Genomic DNA, 18,467 nt, shown 5'->3' with positions numbered 1-18,467 from the left:
TATTACAGGATTCCAGTGCATAGAGAATGCAACACAGGAGTCATTACCTAGGTAGGGCTTCGCCAGTGACCACATTTCCTGCAGGCAGGTGAGCCAGTTATGTTGAAGGCAGGGGTACAGAGCTCAGAAGTAAAGCGAACCACCCTTATATTAAGAGCATTTCTTCATGTCCTTCTCTTGACACCCAGGTGCTTCAGTAGGAGATAGAGGCTAGGCATAGTCAGAGTCCTGACTCTAAATAAGAATGAGGGAAGAATGGAGTTGAAGGGAGAAGAGAAGCTGCCACATGTCTCATTCCATGTGCCCCTCACTACCTCTTCAATCCCCTGTGACCTAAATACCGAAGTCCTGGAGATATTGGACAATGGAACAGGAAGAGACTTCCAGCCCCAAAAGACTGAGTCCTGCCAGGGGAAGTAACTGTAATCCATCTACTATGCTCATCTCATGGCAGATGAGGGACACTGAAGCTCCCCCACCCCATAGCAAGTTAGCCCTGTCTTTTCTAACCTTCTTCCCTTCCCCCAACCTTAGTCCAGGCCCTTTCTCTTGGCACTCAGTCTAGGCTAGGGGACAGGGGCAAGGGCAGGAAATGACTGGCATGCTTCCCTGAGTGATGGTACCATGCCAGTTACTTAGAGTCAACCCAACACTGAGGCACCCAGCCCAGCCTAACCTCTTTTATCCCTTACCCATTCTCCCCCTTGGAACCTTCAGTTTTTTCCCAGACTCAATTCACTCCCTGCTCTCTCAAGGGCAGTGGGACCAGACAGTATGAAGATAGAGGCCGAAGTTGGTATCAGTTCTACCCAGCAAGAATTTTGTCTTCTACCCATTGACCCTGTCAGCTTTAGCTTACTAGTTAGTGAACATGAATTTTCCTATCCCTCTATCTCCCCCCACCCCGAGATGATGGAAAAGAAGAAGAGGGAAAGGAGAATAGAGCATTATAATATCTTTAGGTTAGGAGAGCCAGGAAAAGGACCCCCTTTTCTTTAATTCTGGTAAATTAGAGAAACAGCCAGCAGGAACAGCTTGTTCTCTGGCTTTTGTTGACAGAAGCAATATCCAAACCCCTCCTCTTTCCCAGCTGGGGTCTGTTACTATAGAGTACCCCCATAATTTCTCTCTCTCATTCCCCTATCAATAGGGGCTCTAGATACTTATCTCCCTAAGAAGACCTCTTCCTAAGAGCCAACAGTCCATACAATTCTGTGCCCCCAAACCATTCCTTATCCTAGTGACAGGTGGGAGACAGTGGGCACTCACAAGCTAATTCTGGAAATAAGATTTCTGTCTACCCCATCCCAAGGACTTCTCTGGCCTAAAGAGAGTTCGTACTAGCAGATAAAATGGGAAACAAATTCTCCAGCTTTTCTTGGTATTGCCTTTTGGATTGGCAGATCTCTGAAAGGTAGGAGGAAGAAAGGGTGAGCAGGGAAACTGAGACACACAGTTGATAAAAACCAGGAATATAGCCATTTCTATCAGTAATTTTTATCTTTTCAGAAAGAAGATTAGTTATTGGGATCCTAGGGAAAGGATGGAAGAGAAGTGTTAGATGAGAATATATAGTGGGGTTGGAGATGGGGGGGGGCGGGAGGAGTAGATTTTGTAAACTTCAAGGAACAAGGGACTGGGAAAGGCAGACAGTTGGGAAATTATCAAGCAATTACCCTGATAAGTAGTAAAGAGGCCACTTAAGTCCTCCACAATAATTACCCCTGCTTTCTCTGATCCCTTGGTCTCTGATTTCCCTTTCCCCCCAATTAGGGACTCAAAACTCAGAGAAGGGTATTAGAGGAAGGACTATGGAAAAAGGCTAAATGAGAAAACGGCATAAGACAAGCAAGAGGCTGACTTTATGTATAAAACAAGAGGGAAGTAAAGGATGTCTGCCCTCTGCCTTCTATCAAACTAGATTTTTCTGGACTATCTTCAAGTGAGATAAGCATGGATTCCCTAGATTCTCTCTCTGATTCCTATTTTCTATAGGAACTCTCTCTTCCTCCCATAAATCCAAGTTCTAGTTTATGCCAAACTTATTACAATCCCTCCCATATATATCCACACTAATTAACTATTAATCATTCCCATCCCCTGAACCTCTAGATTAAAGGACATAGTTTAAGTTTAGAAGAGGGGTTATGATGACACACTTTGTCTAGGAGATGTTGGTCCTTTACTATTAGAATATGAGACAGAGATGGAAGAAGAGATAATGTGGCAAAGGTTAATTATCAAGACATGGATGCAGAAATAAAGTAAATCGGTAATTCTGTGGTTTCTTCTGTTTCTGGTTTCCAAGGTTGGGTGACTAATTTCCCTCTTCCTGCTGAAGAGAACATGTTCGGTGAATGAGGGCAGGAGATTTTCTCAGGAGTTCTGGTGACTGAGATTAGGTGAAGCTGTTCTAAGATCTGGGTTCAAGTTTACCTTTCAGCACCCTGGACAGTATCTTTCACTTCTTTTTTGCTCCAGGGGGGAATTAAGCATTGCTTGTCCGTACTCATTTTTTCCACCCTGGGAGTGATAGAGACAGGAAGGGCACAAAAGAAGAGAAACAAAGACAGTGAAAGTTCCTAGTCAGAGGTGAAAGAAAGGAATTCTTGACTTTTTCCCTTACAAATTGATCTACTATGCTATAGGCATCTTCCTTTCTAGATGTTAAGTGTTAAGTGTCTGAGATCAGACTCAGGTCCTCCTGACTTCAGGGCTGGTGTGCTATCCACTGTTGTTGTCCCAAAACAGTTACTTCTGAGGTAAGTTTGACCTAATGTTAGCTATTTGTGTCTCTGTCTCTGTCTCTGTCTTTGTCTCTGTCTCTCTCTCTCTCTGTGTATGTGTGTGTGTGTGTGGGGGGACGACACTTTGCTGGACTTTTCCTTTCTCTATCTGTTGCCAATTGACTCCCTCACTTGGCACCTGGGCATTTTTTCAGGAAGCAGTGCTACATTTAGAGGCATCTATCCTAGAGACTTTGTCTCCTTTTGAGGCAAAATAAGTGGATGTCTCTCAGGTCTCCTCCTGAGTTCCTTAACACTCCTATGCCATACTATAAACAGAATTTCTATCCCTGTCTTCCTAGTTTGGGTGGTGCAACGTCCCCAACCCATACTCTGACTCCTCATTGACCTTTCCCAGACTCCTTTCCAGTCTCTCCGCAGCTGCACCAGATGTTGTGACATCATTCTTTCTTCATGGGCTTTTTCCCCAATGGGCAAAAACTGACCCTTTCTTCAACACTAAGGCCCTTTCCTCCTTTGGTTCTTTCTAGCTCTGGAAGGAGAAGAAAATGAGTCTAAGAAACAGTAACTTAAGTTCCTTGTTATAAGTGAATTTTAAAAAAGGATAGGGGGGTAGTGTGATAACAATGAAGTTGAATTAGTAGTGGAAATGACTAGGCTGTTGGTAACCTGAGTGTAGTTAGGATATAGCTTTCACTATGGCAGCCATCGATATCCAGTCTTCTTGTCATATTGTAAATATTCCAGTGATGATATAGTGGTCCTAGCCTTACAGTGGGCATGGGCAAGTGGGGAGTTGGAAGTTGTTCTAGCAGAAGGTTGTCTCTGTATTCAATAGAAGAGGGAAGCTGGCTAAAGAGAATCAGGGGTTTTCAAGAAGCTTGTTCAGGGAAGAAGATATTAAAACAAAGACAGTAGTAGAGATAGATCAGAAAATGCTCCCTTCCCTGATCTTTGAGAAAGAGTTGGTGTGGGAGGAGGGGAAGTGGGAGGAGAAATGAGGGAACTATAGAGGATGTCTTCTAGTCTGGAACTGGAAATGGGGGAAGGGGAGGCCCCAGAGACAGCTATCCAGAGTTCTTTGCCAGAGAGGGAGGGTCTAAACTCTGAATGCAGATATTCTCATCCTCTAAATATTCTTCCCTCCCACCAAGGGCCCAACTCTCACTAGCTGAGGGGCTGGCTCTACAATATTTAAATGTTCTCTAGCTCTTGGTGGAGTTAGGTAGAGAAAGGACCATTGAGACCAGGGACAAAGTGAGGGACACAGTGAAGAAGTAACATAAAAGCTTTACAGACATTGAGAGGAGATTAAAGAAAGGGAGAGGAAAGAGGGAAGAAAGGCAGAGAAAAACAGAGAGTGGAGAAGAGGGAGGGAGGAGGAAAGGAGGAAAAAAGGGAAGGAGGAATAAAGACAGAGGGAGATAGGGAGGGAGGAAGGGGGTCAGGGAGAGAGAGATAGAGAGAATGAGAGAATAAGAGACAGAAAGAAAGGGGGAGAGAGAAAAAGAGGGGGGAGAGAAAGAAGAGAGAGACAGAGGGAGAGAATGAGAGGATGAGGGAGGGAGAAGGGAGAGAGGGAAAGAGAGAGAGAGAGAGAAAGAAAGGGAGAGAAAGAGTATGAGAGAGACAACTAGTGAAGGGTAGGGAGCAAAAAGAGAGGGGGACATACGAGGAGTTTTGGAGAGGGAAGGGCACAAGACACTAATTGTAGCCGGCATAAATATAGTGTTTTAATGTTGGCAAAGTGTTGAAAGATATCTTATTTGATCCTCAAGATAACCGCCTGAGGTCGGTGCTATCTTCCCGTTTTACAGAAAACAGAGACAAAGGTTAAATGACCTGCCTTGCCTGGAGTCTGGATTAAGAGCTCAGCCCCAGATTTCAGGGCTGGTGTTGCATCCACTGCGCCCTCTACCTGCCAAGGGGTGAGCAGTCTCCCTTCGGGAGGCTGGGGGGAGGGGTGCCTTGCCCCTTTTGCTTTTTGGGTCCTTGCTCCCAGAGGGGAAGACCGGCATCTGAAATGCTGCGCGCCCGAGACATCCTGGCGGCGAGATGCTCCTTTACAAATAAGCGGGACAGCGGCGTTTCGTGCCTCAGTTTCCCCTCGGCTCATTCAGAAAGGCTGGGTGTGGGGCAGCTGGCATCCCACCCGCTAGACTCCCTCTTTGGAACAAACGAGGCCTTCGCTTCGTACCTAGCTCCCCTTTGTTCGTTCAAAAGAGAAGGTTGATAGTTGGGGGTGAGTTAGGACATTAAGGCACAATGTCCTCTGCAAAACCAGGATAAAGGCTCCTCTCCTTTCCCGACGCGTCCCCAGCCACACAGGAGAATTCGAGCCGGGCGGGAGGTGTAGAATCCAGTGCACTCTTCCACCCCCTTCCCCCAACCCGGAGCGTGACAAAAGGCAGCAAGGCTCAAGGATGCGTAACTTCAGTCTCAAGATTTGCTTTTTTAAAATTTTAATTGCATTTTGGTAGAATTGATTTCCTTTGTAGTCTTACGCATTTTATTTCATGCATTTAAAAACGTTGTTACAGTTTATGGCATCTACCAGCCTGTCAAAGTGGTACAAGAAATAATACAAGAAAAATTCTGAACTTCTAGTCTTGATACAGACGCCAGGAGCCAAGATACTGCAGGTCCGTGCGATGACGTCAGCGTCCTAGGAAAAGATAATTGGGGGCGGGACCAGGTCGAGCTTCCGCTAGCGACCTCACTCAGTTCCCTCGCCGCGTCTAAAACTACAATTCCCAGAAATCTAGTTAGAGTTGTCAAAACTCCCTTCTTCCAGTATTTCCATTGGCTCTCCGTGGCCCCGCCTGGCCAATCAGATGTGAGCTCTTTGGCGGGAGCCAAAATGGCCGGGCTTCCTGACTAGAGAAGTCACTTCCGGTGTGTGTGGGTCTGTTGTGGTTAAGTTCAGCTGAAGCTGAGAACGCTCCAGTTGGCTCGAGGGCTCGGAGGGTGGCGGCGGCAGCAGCGTATGAGGGGAGGTGAGTGGACCCCCGTACTGAGGGAGCTGCTGCTGACTGTCCGAGCCGGATTAACCCCTTGCTGCCTGGTCAGCCCCAGCCTCAGAGCTGCCTCATTCCGGAGCAGGGGACTGGGCGAGAAACGAGGGGAGCTCCTGGGGGATCCCACCTCCCAAAGCCACCCTTGTCCCCACCGCCTCAGAGTGAAGCCATGAAGGTAGTAAATCTCAAGCAGGCCATCCTGCAGGCCTGGAAGGAGCGGTGGAGCGACTATCAGTGGGCCATCAACATGAAGAAGTTCTTCCCCAAAGGAGCCACCTGGGACATCCTCAATCTTGCAGGTTTGGGGGGAGGGAGAGCGCGCTGGCTGTCGGGAGGGGAGAAGGAAGGGTTCCCCGAGTCACCCCAAGTGCTTTTCTGCCCTCTTTGTAGAAGCCCTACTGGAGCAGGCCATGATCGGACCGTCTCCCAACCCTCTCATTCTGTCGTACCTGAAGTACGCCATCAGTTCCCAGGTATGCGCCTTCGGAAGTAGGCGTGTCTTGTCCATTAAGCGCCAAGTCCCCTTGGAGCGGTTGGTGATGGTTATGAAAGGAAAGAATTTATGAAATAGGGAACAACGGTATCAGAATCATGTAATAAGGGCCTGCTCTGAAAGAAGGTTCAGAAGGAATCTAGGCAAGTGGGACGGTTTTGGAACTAACAGGCTGGCGTTACGTTCTTTTCTAAAACAGTTAAGACATTTTATGATTCCATGTACAATCCTCTTCTCTGTTCTTGGTGCTTGAGAACATTAACATTTATTGGTATTTATTGAGTTCAGAGTAAAATAATAATAGGTGATATTTTAAAATAAAATAGTTTTATTTTTTAAAAAGTGGTGGCTTCTTAGTCAGCACAGTATTGTGAATTGCATAGAGCCTTTGCCCGCTGGGAGATAAGATTTAGACAATGTCTATTATTCCAGTAGAGATATTAAGGACTGGAGTGGTTGTAGTGGGATGTGTTATAACCACACTGCCAAAAAAAAGCATTTTCTGGCTTCCCTACTGTTTTGTATTTTATTGATCTGGTTACAGGTATCGTTTACTTAATGACAGAATTCTGAACTGAAGGACTTTGTTATTGTTGTTAAGTTTTATCCAATCCTTTGTGACTCCATTTGGGGTTTTCTTGGCAGAGTTACTGGAGTTAGTTTGCCATTTCCTTTTCTAGCTCATTTTGCAGATGAGGAAACTGAGGCAAATGGGATTAAGTAATTTACCCAAAGTCACAGCTAGTAAATGTCTGAAACCAGATTTGAACTCCGGTCTTTCTGATTGCAGCAGGCCTGATACTCTTTCTACTGCACTCAACTAATTGCTCCAGTAACTAAGGGATTAGTGAATTGTTATTTATCCACTTAACGGAAATGGTAACATATAATTAAATAAAATTTAGGGATCCTATTTTATCATTGAGTTCTTGCCTCCATAACTGCCAACAGTACTTGACTCTTTATACTATGTATTATTCTTTAATTTCTTAACTAAACTCTTATATCAAATTAATATCAAACAAAGATTAGTGAATTGTTATTTATTCACTTAACAAATGGTAACACATAATTAAATAAAATTTAGGGATCCTGTTTTATCATTGAGTTCTTACCTCCATAACTGCCAACAATACTTGACTCTTTATACTATGTATTATTCTTTAATTTCTTAGCTAAACTCTTACATCAAATTAATATCAAACAAAGATCAATACATTGCTTTTGACTAGTCATAGGCCATAATCACTGAATGGGCATTGGCTGAGACAAACAAACCTGTGAAAGACCTTAATTAAATAAGGTCAAGGTCTCTCCCATTGCATCTGAGGCCATCTCCAGTTGTCCCATTTTATATCTTGCAACTGGACTTAGATGGCCAGATGGTTTAGGAGGAGAGAGTGAGACAGGTGACCTCAAATAGCTCTCTCTCATTTAAATCCAATTCATTTGTCAGTGATGGCATCACCTTCCTGATAACATGGTCCTCTTTGAGAATGAAAGACAAACAGCAACAAGGACATAGGTCTAATGTCATAAGTAACAGGACATTCATTTTATACATACTGCCCAGTAATTTGAAATTCATTACATTTTTGACCATGAATAGTGCTTGATTATTATATTTTAATTTTTTATATGTTTGGATCTTCTACCAGTTAATTCTGATGTCTTATCATGTAGGTGATCCTGGATTCTTGAGGGTTATGCCCTTGGAGGACTAACTCTGATAGGTCTTTCAAACTGAGAAGACTTTAGAAATGGGCTTGGTTAAATTGTAAAAGGGTTGTAATCTTTATTGGTGGAACAGATACCTACACCAATATAATTACTGTTCTTTAAATTATATTTTTTCAACTATATTTGTATGGTTACAAAATATAAAATTTTCAGAAGGTACACTATTGATATACATATTAAGAATAATAGTAGCAATCATATTTTTTGCCAGTTACTGTTGGAATCTTTACAAAGTGTTAAGTCATTAGAGTTGATAGAAACAATAATTATCTAATTTAGCATGGTTCAGTATGATTGATCTGATCCTACAAGGAGATGTTATGGGCCAGAACTTGAAACAAGGTACTAAGTACAACTGATAGAAACAATGCTTGTGTTCACACCTTTAGAGAGCTCATATAAGCAAGAAGTATTTAAGTACTCATTGGAGTTCACACATTTGGGAGATTGCAGGGTTTAGTATGAGATATCCGAATTCACACCTCCCTTGAAGCTCTCAGGGCCAGAGAGCACTCTAGGAGAAACCCATAATCCCACTCTCTCAGAAGAGATCATATATAAGAAACGGACAAAGGCTCCTTCAGGGAGTTGAGCTGAAAACATTGAGAGGGGAGCATCAAGTCAGCTCAGGAGAAGCCCTCTCTCTTAGGCGCAACCAGATTCACTTCATTTCACACAGCTGTGTTGGCTGGGCTCCTGCACTTCCCCCACTGAGACCAGCACTAGTCTGAAAAGCTCTCCAGAAAGCTGCCCAGCCCCAGGCAAGGAGGTGCTGGCTGAAGGCTGAAGAAAGCAGAGGCAGAGGCAGAAGCAAGGGACAAAGCTGCAAGAGCTCTTAGAACCAAGGAGAGAGAGAGAGAGGCCTCTAAGAAAACTAACCGGGCTATATTGGAGACAATAAAAGATCTGAACTTTTAGCACCTGGTTGCATTTGGGTGATTATTACTTTTAACTAAACTAAGACTGCCTCCAGAAAACCTCCCGAGAAACCTGTTCCCAGAGAGAAAAGAAGAAAAACACTACAAGTTACTTCCCTTTCAATATATAATTTTAAAAGATTTAGATATTTAAGTGTATTCATTTAATAGACATTTTTTTTGTTGTTGTTATCAGAGTTTCCTGGAATGTATGTATTACAAAGAATGTGTCCTTAAAGCAAATCAAGTTATACTACCAGTTCAACAAATTCATTACCTCAGTTCTCTCATTGATAAAATGAGGGGATTGAACCAGCAACATTTAAGGATCTTTTTGACTTTATAATTCCATATATTTTTCCTAGTACATCCTCAATCTATGAACCATTGCCTATAATTGATAAATGAGTTAGAATGTAAACATAGGACCTTAGAAGATTCACCGACTATTTCTTTAATAGTTGTATCAATGTTTTTATTTTTGTCATTGAATGAAGGAATTTGCATGTTCCTACTATTCTTAGAATGAATTGGGAGTACTTCCTGGAAGACTTAAGATTTCCAGGACATGCCTTGTTCCTAAGCCTACCTCTTCTGATTAGCAGCATTTACTTATAAACCATTTGAATTGGCGATTATTTTTCCTTTATTCAGGTCAATTTTATTTCTCATTCCTATCTGTTTCTCTTTCTCAGATGGTGTCTTACTCAACGGTACTCACAGCCATCAGCAAGGTATATTGTTATTCTCTTTTCCATTATAATTAGATATGGTGTGGGAGGTGTTGTAAGATGTCATGTAAGATGATAAAGTCCCTTACAGTTTTGCTTTTTCTGATCAGGTATATCCTTGAGACGTTATTTTTACCTGTCAGAAATACAGGGATCTGTCCACTAAGTAAGAATTTCTGGTGTTCAAAGACTCTGGATATAACTGCTTGTGAATCCAAAATAAGATAGAGGGCATTTGAGAAGTGGTACTTGAGAAGTACTCTTTCTTTACCATCCAGTTTAATAAAGATATTAATTGCCTACATGATAAACATTGAGAAAATAATGAAAAAAACTGTTGAGCCCAAGAAGCTTACATTCTTCTGTTGGCAGCAGGAAATGATTTATACAAAGTTAAGCATAAGACAAAGTAGGCAGTAAAGTGGGCATAAAAAGCTCAGAGTGCTGCTGTAGGAATATTTTACACAAGGAAAGAATAGTAACATGGAATCATCAGGGAAAATGTCTCAAGAGAAAGTGGTATCCAAGCTGAGGCTTGAAGAAAGTTATGAAATTGGAAGTGGAAATGAGAAGTGCATTCCAGGTATGAGCAATGACTTGAAAAATTCATAGAATCAGGACTTCACTTGAGAAATAATATTTGAGGTGATTAAAATAGGGGATATATGTGAAGGTAAAAAATGCAAAATAAGGTAGGAACTAGATTGTAGAGGTTCTTAATTTCTAGGGTCAGAATATTGCAGTTCTTTAAGCTATAGGAAACTAAGGGAAGAATCAGGAAGGGAATAATAAGCATGTATATAGTGCCTACCATGTGGGCAGGCACTGTGCTAAGTGCTTTACAAATTTTATCTCATTTGATGTTAAATTGTTGAAGGTTTTTGAGCAAGGAGGTGGCACTCAGCCTTGGATTATTTTCCCAGCTGTGTGAAGGATGTATTTGAGTTGACAACTACTTATCAATTAGGAAGCTATAATAATTAATCCTTGTGGGAGATGATAAAAATCAGAACCAGTAGCAGTGTGAGATAGAAACATTGATGGATGGGAGAGATGTTATAGAATTATAATCAGTAAGACTTGGCAGTTGTTTGAAAATAGGGGATAAAGGGAAAGGAAGAGTTAGAAGTGTGATTTAAAGATTTTAGACCTGGATGTTTGGGAAGATGGTGGTATCTTCAATAGAAATAAAGATATTTGGAGGAAAAGTGTATTTTATTGGGAAGAGGATGAATTCAGTTTTGGACATGGTTGAGTTTGAAGTGTTAGGAAGAGCCATCTGGGTCAAAATGTCCATCAGGCAGTTGGCAATGCAGAATTGTACTTCAAGGGGAAAGGTTAGGGCAAGTTATCGAACTCTCATAGAGGTCACCAGGAGAGAAAGGGTAGAGTCCCATGATCTGAAAAAAGGGTTGCTTTGAACATTATCTTCTCTATTATTCCCACAGTTTGATGATTTTTCCCGGGATCTCTGTATCCAGGCCCTACTGGATATCATGGACATGTTTTGTGATCGACTAAGGTAACTTGATGGATTCTCTTCCTCATAGGGAACATAGGGGTTAACTTTTAATTTTTGAAATACACTTAGCAAAGGCTGAGAGTAGTTGGATAGACTATTTATACCTTGCTTCATCTTACCATACTCTTGTTCTTGACCTCTGTAATTTTAGTTCCCAGAGGAAGAATTCTGAAAGCCTTCAAGGCAGAGTAAGGAAAAAAGTCATGTTGGGGCTAATCAGAATTATACAGGTGTTCTTAACTTAGAGTTATGAACGTTAAAAAATAAATATTTTGATATTTATAGTTGACATAATTGGCTTCCTTTATAATCCTACATATTTTGTTTTATGTATTTAGAAAATTTATTCTGAGGAGTCCATAGGCTTCATCAACCTACCTACGTTGTCCAGGATTTTTAAAAAAAGGTTAAGAACCATTGTTTTAGTGAGTGGGGTAGAGACAGGCCATGTGACTAGACTGAGAAGGAGACTCAAAGTCAAGTGGGATATATTCATTTTTTTACAGTTGTCATGGTAAGGCAGAGGAGTGCATCGGTCTGTGTCGTGCACTCCTAAGTGCTCTTCATTGGCTGCTTCGATGCACAATAGCCTCAGCAGAACGACTTCGGGAGGGGACCACAGCAGGGGAGAAACAACTCACCATGTGTCTTCAACGACTTCATAAGATCCTCAGCAGCACCAAGAATCGAGCCCTGCTGCATATTGCCAAACTGGAGGAAGCCTGTATGTTGTCTTTGCCTCTTCATTTTCACCTATCACCATTTCCATGTCTATTTATGATGTCAGAGGAGATGGAGATGCCATTGTCCTTTTCAGTGGGTTGTGAAACTGTCCCATATCATCTTTGTTTTTCTTCCTATAAAGATCACATTTTGGGAATTTTGACTATAGTACCACCCTTCCCAACATACAGTTAAAGTTTTAAGCATTTGGAGGGATCTCACTGTCATCTAACCCAGTCTCATCCCGTTCTGTCAACCAAGAGGTGTTTAGTGAGGAATTGCAACATGACTATTAATGTGTTCGGTGCTGCTATGGATACAGAGTAGATATAAGATATACATAGCCCTGTAATTAAGGAGCTTCCTTATTCTAACTGGGGAGACAAGGCAGTTATAGGTATGAGAAAATTAATAGAAAACTGCAAAGAGTAAAAACTTACTTAGTAGCCTGTTCTTTATTTTATTAGTTTGTCATTTGGAAATAAATTAATTCTTGTCATGTATATTTGTCCTAAATGAACTTTTGAGTGTGCATAATGGCATGCTTTTATGTGTCATATGCTCATTTACTTATTTTATGTAATACCAGAACTTCCAGAGGCAAAAAAGAAAAACCTGGACTGTGGGAGCAGACAGAGTCTCTGGAGGTGAAAACTAAAGTGCCCAGATTTTTAACTATCTAGATGTTACTTACAGAGAGGGCAGGCTTCTGTTTGGTTTATGAAATTATGAATTACATGAATTATGAAAATTTTTCAATGTGAAAAGTTTAGAAAGATGGCTACCAGATAAAAACAGGTTAGAATCTTTTTTTTAAATTATTTTTTAATAGCTTTTTATTTACAAGTTATATGCATTGGTAATTTTACAGCATTGACAATTGCCAACCTTTTGTTCCAATTTTTCCCCTCCTTCCCCTCCCCCCTTCCCCTAGATGGCAGGATGACCAATACATGTTAAATATATTAAAATATAAACTAAATACAAAATAAGTATACATGTCCAAACCATTATTTTGCTGTACAAAAAGAATTGGACTCTGAAATATTGTATAGTTAGCCTGTGAAGGAAATCAAAAAATGCAGGCGGGCAAAAATAGAGGGATTGGGAATTCAATGTAATGGTTCTTAGTCATCTCCCAGAGTTCTTTCACTGGGTGTAGCTGTTCAGTTCATTACTGCTCCATTAGAACTGATTTGGTTCATCTCATTGCTGAAGGTGGCCAGATCCATCAGAATTGATCATCATATAGTATTGTTGTTGAAGTATATAATGATCTCCTGGTCTTGCTCATTTCACTCACATCAATTTGTGTAAGTCTCTCCAGGCCTTTCTGAAATCATCCTGTTGATCCTTTCTTACTAAACAATAATATTCCATAATATTCATATACCACAATCTATTCAGCCATTCTCCGATTGATGAGCATGTACTCAGTTTCTGGCCACTAGAAAGAGGGATGCCACAAACATTCTTGCACATACAGGTCCCTTTCCCTTCTTTAAGATCTCTTTGGGATATAAGCCCAGTAGTAATACTGATGCATCAAAGGGTATGCACAGTTTGATAACTTTTTGAGCATAGTTCCAAATTGCTCTCCAGAATGGTTGGATGTATTCACAATTCCACCAACAATGTATTAGTGTCCCTAAAATAGGTTAGAATCTTAATGGATCTTGATTATATTTTGTTTTTGTATATATGGTTATAAGATTCAGTTTGACTCAGGAATTCCTTGATGAATACCAATAACTTCATTGATCATAATATTATGATTCTATTGACTTCAGGACGAGAGCTTTATTTACTGCCCTATCTTGCTACCCCTATTAATTAAAAAAAAAACATTTCAGATCCAATTTCTTTCTTCCTTCCATCTGTCTCCTACCCATTGAGAAGGCAAGCAATGTTGCCTAAAAAATAATAAGCAAGAAGCAAAGTGAAAAAAAATATTCATCAGTCTACACTTTGAAATCATCAGTTTTCTGGAGGTGGATAGCATTTTTCATCAGGAGTCTTTTGAAATTGTCTTGGATCATTGTCTTGATTAGAGTACCTAAAGCTTTCACAGTTGATCATCATTATACTGTTACTGCTACAATGTTCTGGTTTTGCTTTCAGCAGCTCATATAAGCCTCTCTGGGTTTTTCTGAAATTATCCTGTTTGTCTTTTGTTGTACCACAATAATATTCCATTACAATATGTAACACAACTTGTTTAGCCCTTCACTAATTGATAGATACTTTCAATTCTTTGTCGGCACTAAAAAAGCTACTATAAATATTTTTGTACATATAGGTCCTTTTCCCTTTGATCTCTTTGGGATATAGTAGTGGTATTAGCAGCCTGATGCCAGAGCCATTGAAAAACGTTCTAGGAATCATAGCTACTGTTGTTCCTGTCCTGTTTAGAAAAAGGTAGAAAGTGCAGGCTACCACTCAGGTCCCTGGGTACATACCCTATTGTTCTCTGGGAGTACCTAATATCATGAACTGTTAACTTTTACAGAGGCCAGTGTTTTCCATCTCATCCTGTCTTTCTCTAACAGCTTCCTGGACAGCCATTGAGCAGTCACTTTTAAAACTTGGGGACACCTTTGCCAGCCTGAACAATTCCCATCTCCAGAGTCAAGCAGAAGAGTGTGGAGCACTTGTAAGAAGGTACTTAGTCTTTTAATTTCTTTATCATAAGGAATGGCTCTTGGGAGGTGAGAGAGTAGGTAGAGGAATATGTTGGGAAATGTATGTGATGTAAAACCAAAAGATATCGGTATGATGTTTAAGATTTTTTGTTTTTAATTTAAAAAGGAAGGGTGGGGGAAATATACCAGTCCAGTGAACCTGTTGGGAAAAGTCAAGAGTTCCTACCATCTACATGTCTCAATAGTGGTTTGAACTCTTCTCTGATCTATAGTTTTTATTCTCTTGCCTAATCTTTATCTGTTTATCTTCCTTTCAGCATTCCCATCATGCTATCTATGCACTCAGAGCAGCTGCACAAGACTGGGTTTCCCACAGTGCATGCTGTGGTCCTCTTGGAAGGCACCATGAACCTGACAGGAGAGATGCAGCCATTGGTTGAACAGTTGATGATGGTGAAGAGGATGCAGGTGTGAAGATAGTGTTTGCCTTCATCTCTGGGCAGCCCAGCCAGCTAAAAATCAGATCATTGAACTGCATTTGTTGGGCATTGTGAGGAGAAGCCTCTGAACAATTTCTGAGAGGTTCCATATCCTTTATTTTATGGGGAAGAGAGAGCTCAGTGGTTGAAGGCCCTCATTCTAATATATTTGGAGATTATCTCTCAGTCTCTTAATTCTTAGAATGGACACTAGGGAAGTGCATTCTGGCACTACTCAGAAGGACTGAGTTCAAAATTTTAGTAGGTGTTTTATTGTGATCCAGTGGCCTCTGTTTCCTCACCTGTAAGATAAAGGTATTAAAATTGATTATCTCCTAAGGTTGTTGTAAAGTAAGTACTTTGGAAACTTTAAAACACTCCTATAATTATGAGGATACATTGTGACTAGAGGACTGGCCTCCAAATCAGGAAAATGTGGGCCCAAGGACTCTTTGGGGTATATGCTGGCTCTGTGATCAGGGAAAGTCATGACATCTCCCAGGGCCTTAGAGAGCTTCTAGTTGGAATCATGCTGGTGCTAGTGCTGATTTGGACTAGAAGAGTAAGGTTCTTGTCTGGTGTCCTATCCTAAATATACATTATTGTTTTTGTTTTCTGCTACAGCGTATTCCGTCCCCGCTCTTTATCCTGGAGATCTGGAAGGCTTGTTTTGTAGGTCTCATTGAATCTCCTGAAGGCACTGAAGAGCTCAAGTGGACAGCCTTCACTTTCCTCAAGGTACTGGGGGAAGGATTGGGATCAAATGATCTCCCTAAATTAGCCTCATCCAGATGGTTCTTCTTTTTTCTTGACCTTTAAATTAGATAAAGCTGATCCCTTTGATCTTCACCAAAAGAATCCTATTTAGTTCAACAGGACCACATTGTGGTACAAGGTTTGGTGGGAGCCAGAAGATGGAAACACATACAGTTGCCCATACCTTGTCTGGGGTTATACTTGTTGCTGATTTTGCTTATGTAATTATGTACCCTAAGCCACAGTCCTCTGAGGCTGGAAGCTCAGTGGTACAGGGTACTTTGACACAAACTGGGTTTTCTTTGGTCTAGCACCTCTGAATTTTTGTCTGCTAATGAGAAAGATATGTATATGATGGAACTTTTCTTTCTGGGCCAGATGGAAGAAAGGAGAAGAAATTAATTTCCCTGTGGCCTTTTTTTTTTTTTTTTTTTTTTTTTTCCCTTATTCCTCTCTCTAGATTCCTCAGGTTTTGGTGAAATTGAAAAAATACCCTCAAGGGGACAAGGTAAGTTGCCCCAGGCTGGAAAGGGCACATGTTCAGTATTGTGGTATAAGGTGCTGCCTTGGGAGAGCTGGAGAAGAGCTAGGACATTTATGGCCCAATAGGGAAACTGGATACTATTGAGAAAGCAGGAAATTTGTGATGAATGCTGAATCTGGGCAACAGGGAATTCTTGAGGGAGCTGAATAGTTTGATTGCCCTTAGATCAGGAACTTGTATATTACAAATGCTATGGATTTTGCTTGTTATATTTAATAGCTTCACCCCAGGTAAATACACTTGTACACACACATCCCCACCATCTCCGCAGAATAGGCAAGATGCCACTTCTCTTTCCATCACAACAGCGGGCACACCCAGCCAGTTGGCCTGGGCCACAGGCCTAGCAAAATAACACCTGTGCCTAGCATTGCCATGTGTGACTAGAAATGGAAAAGGCGGCATCAAGCCCAGATTGGGGTTTCTGGCTCTTTGTAGGACTTCACTGAAGATGTCAACTGTGCTTTTGAGTTCCTGCTGAAGCTCACACCCTTGCTAGACAGGGCTGATCAGCGGTGCAAGTGAGTGTTCCCCTGGCTTCTGTCTTGTCAATGTGCCCAAGAGAAGCCATTCTGTAGGGCCCCCTCCTTCCTAGCTCACCTGGACCTACTTTGAGCATGTTACAAGTCAAGCCTTTTCATCTCCTGATTCATTCCCCCTTTCCCCCTTAGATGCCTCCTGCCCTGGAAAAGACTGGGAGGAGAGATGTTGGTGAGACAGGATTCCTCATTAGCTGAGTAGACAAGTCCCAGATGGGCCGAGCAGACCTGCAGCCTGTGCAGTCTAGTGCTTCCTTGCTCCCCTTTCTCAGGTCCCCAGAAAAGCTTCTCGAAATCTCTGCTTCCAGAGCTGGAGTGGGTCTGAAGGAGCCAGATTCCCTCTGCCCTAAAGGCTCTCCTGTGTGTCTGTTCCAACATTGTCCTCCCACCTGCCCCTCTTCTTCCTCCCCAGCTGTGACTGTATCAACCTGCTACTCCAGGAGTGTAGTAAACAAGGCCTACTCTCAGAAATGAACAAAGACAGTCTGACGGAGAAGCGGTGAGTGTGCCTGTAGTTGGGCCCAGCCTGGCTGTTTTCTCTTCCCCTCCCTATGCCTGTGGATCGGGATGGGGCCTTTCTGGCTCCTGTTTGAGTTTGTGTGTGTGGCCAAGGGAGGCCCTTAACCTCCTAGCCACCTCTGATCAGGAGATCAGGATTTGAACTTAACTCTTATTTCCTTCTATTCTCATCCACTCCACAGGATAGCTGATCGAGAACAGTCTCCTTGGTTGAAATCAGCTGAAAATGCCAATATCCAACCCAATCCAGGGCTGATTCTTCGAGCAGAGCCTACGGTCACCAACATTCTCAAGGTTTCTCCTCACTTCAGTTCTTTCTTGAGACTTCTTCTCCCTGACTGTGTCTCCCTCCTGAAAAAAGAAATTCATTTTTTAGCTTCTGTCTTCCTCTTCCCAATTTTATGCAATTCCCACGATTCCAGAGAGTTTTAGAGAGCAGCCCCTTCCTACATTGTGTGACTGATAAATTGATCTCATTCTGATCTATCAGAAAAGAAAACTTAAAAAGGACCTTCCAGAAAAGGAAAAAAGGATAAGAGAATGTTGGCCCAATGTCCTGTTACAGTTGAGGGATTTGAACAGAAAACTATGTCTTTAGGATATAGACAAGAACTCTGGGGGGTATTGAGAATTTCCCAGCAGAGCCTAGCTTCTTGTCCTTCTTCCTAGACAATGGATGCAGATCATTCCAAGTCCCCAGAAGGGCTGTTGGGGGTTCTTGGCCACATGCTTTCTGGGAAGAGCCTGGATTTGCTCTTAGCTGCTGCTGCTGCCACTGGAAAACTCAAGTCTTTTGCCCGAAAATTCATTAGGTGAGTATTAGGAGTCTATACTCTGAAAGACAACAAAAATGGAAAGTTGGATATAAAAGTCTAAAAGAGACAAAGTGTTAATATCTGGGAAATGATGGTAAATTTCCCTGGGTAATGGGTGAATCTACTAAAGACAGAAGGTTGGAACCCCCAGAATAATTGTTCTGTTTGCACTGGCCCCCAGGATGCATAGAAAGTCCAGAGTCATGATTTCTATGTTGCCCCTTTCTTATCTCTTGTCTCAATTTTCTCTTTGATGAGAATATGGAAGAAGATAGGAGGCAGG

At 41.8% G+C, this 18,467-nt stretch overlaps 1 protein-coding gene and 1 long non-coding RNA gene across 3 annotated transcripts in view; one reads left to right on the top strand and one right to left on the bottom strand.

Annotated features, from left to right (window-relative positions):
* Positions 1–5,186: 5,186 nt before the first annotated feature.
* LOC116423304 lies at positions 5,187–6,379 on the bottom strand. Its single transcript, XR_004233863.1, has 2 exons — positions 6,214–6,379; positions 5,187–5,412 (listed from the first exon to the last, which is right to left on the bottom strand). It is a non-coding gene; the product is annotated as an uncharacterized LOC116423304 (long non-coding RNA).
* Positions 5,612–18,467, top strand: part of MED24 (mediator complex subunit 24) — a 29,350-nt gene continuing 16,494 nt past the window's right edge. Inside the window, exons 1-13 of one of the 2 annotated variants that reach the window (XM_031966212.1) lie at positions 5,612–6,063; positions 6,155–6,237; positions 9,610–9,648; positions 11,094–11,167; positions 11,674–11,891; positions 14,440–14,551; positions 14,850–15,000; positions 15,636–15,749; positions 16,228–16,275; positions 16,750–16,832; positions 17,263–17,349; positions 17,552–17,663; positions 18,039–18,181. In XM_031966212.1, the coding sequence (XP_031822072.1) occupies positions 5,934–6,063; positions 6,155–6,237; positions 9,610–9,648; positions 11,094–11,167; positions 11,674–11,891; positions 14,440–14,551; positions 14,850–15,000; positions 15,636–15,749; positions 16,228–16,275; positions 16,750–16,832; positions 17,263–17,349; positions 17,552–17,663; positions 18,039–18,181 (1,394 nt within the window). In that variant the 5' untranslated portion in view covers positions 5,612–5,933. The remainder of the gene's footprint in view (positions 6,064–6,154; positions 6,238–9,609; positions 9,649–11,093; positions 11,168–11,673; positions 11,892–14,439; positions 14,552–14,849; positions 15,001–15,635; positions 15,750–16,227; positions 16,276–16,749; positions 16,833–17,262; positions 17,350–17,551; positions 17,664–18,038; positions 18,182–18,467) is intronic. The other variant, XM_031966213.1, reaches the window with a different exon arrangement.

The sequence above is a fragment of the Sarcophilus harrisii genome, chromosome 4 (genome assembly GCF_902635505.1).
Source record: "Sarcophilus harrisii chromosome 4, mSarHar1.11, whole genome shotgun sequence".
Classification (NCBI taxonomy): domain Eukaryota; kingdom Metazoa; phylum Chordata; class Mammalia; order Dasyuromorphia; family Dasyuridae; genus Sarcophilus; species Sarcophilus harrisii.
This window is presented reverse-complemented; position numbering and strand designations above follow the sequence as displayed.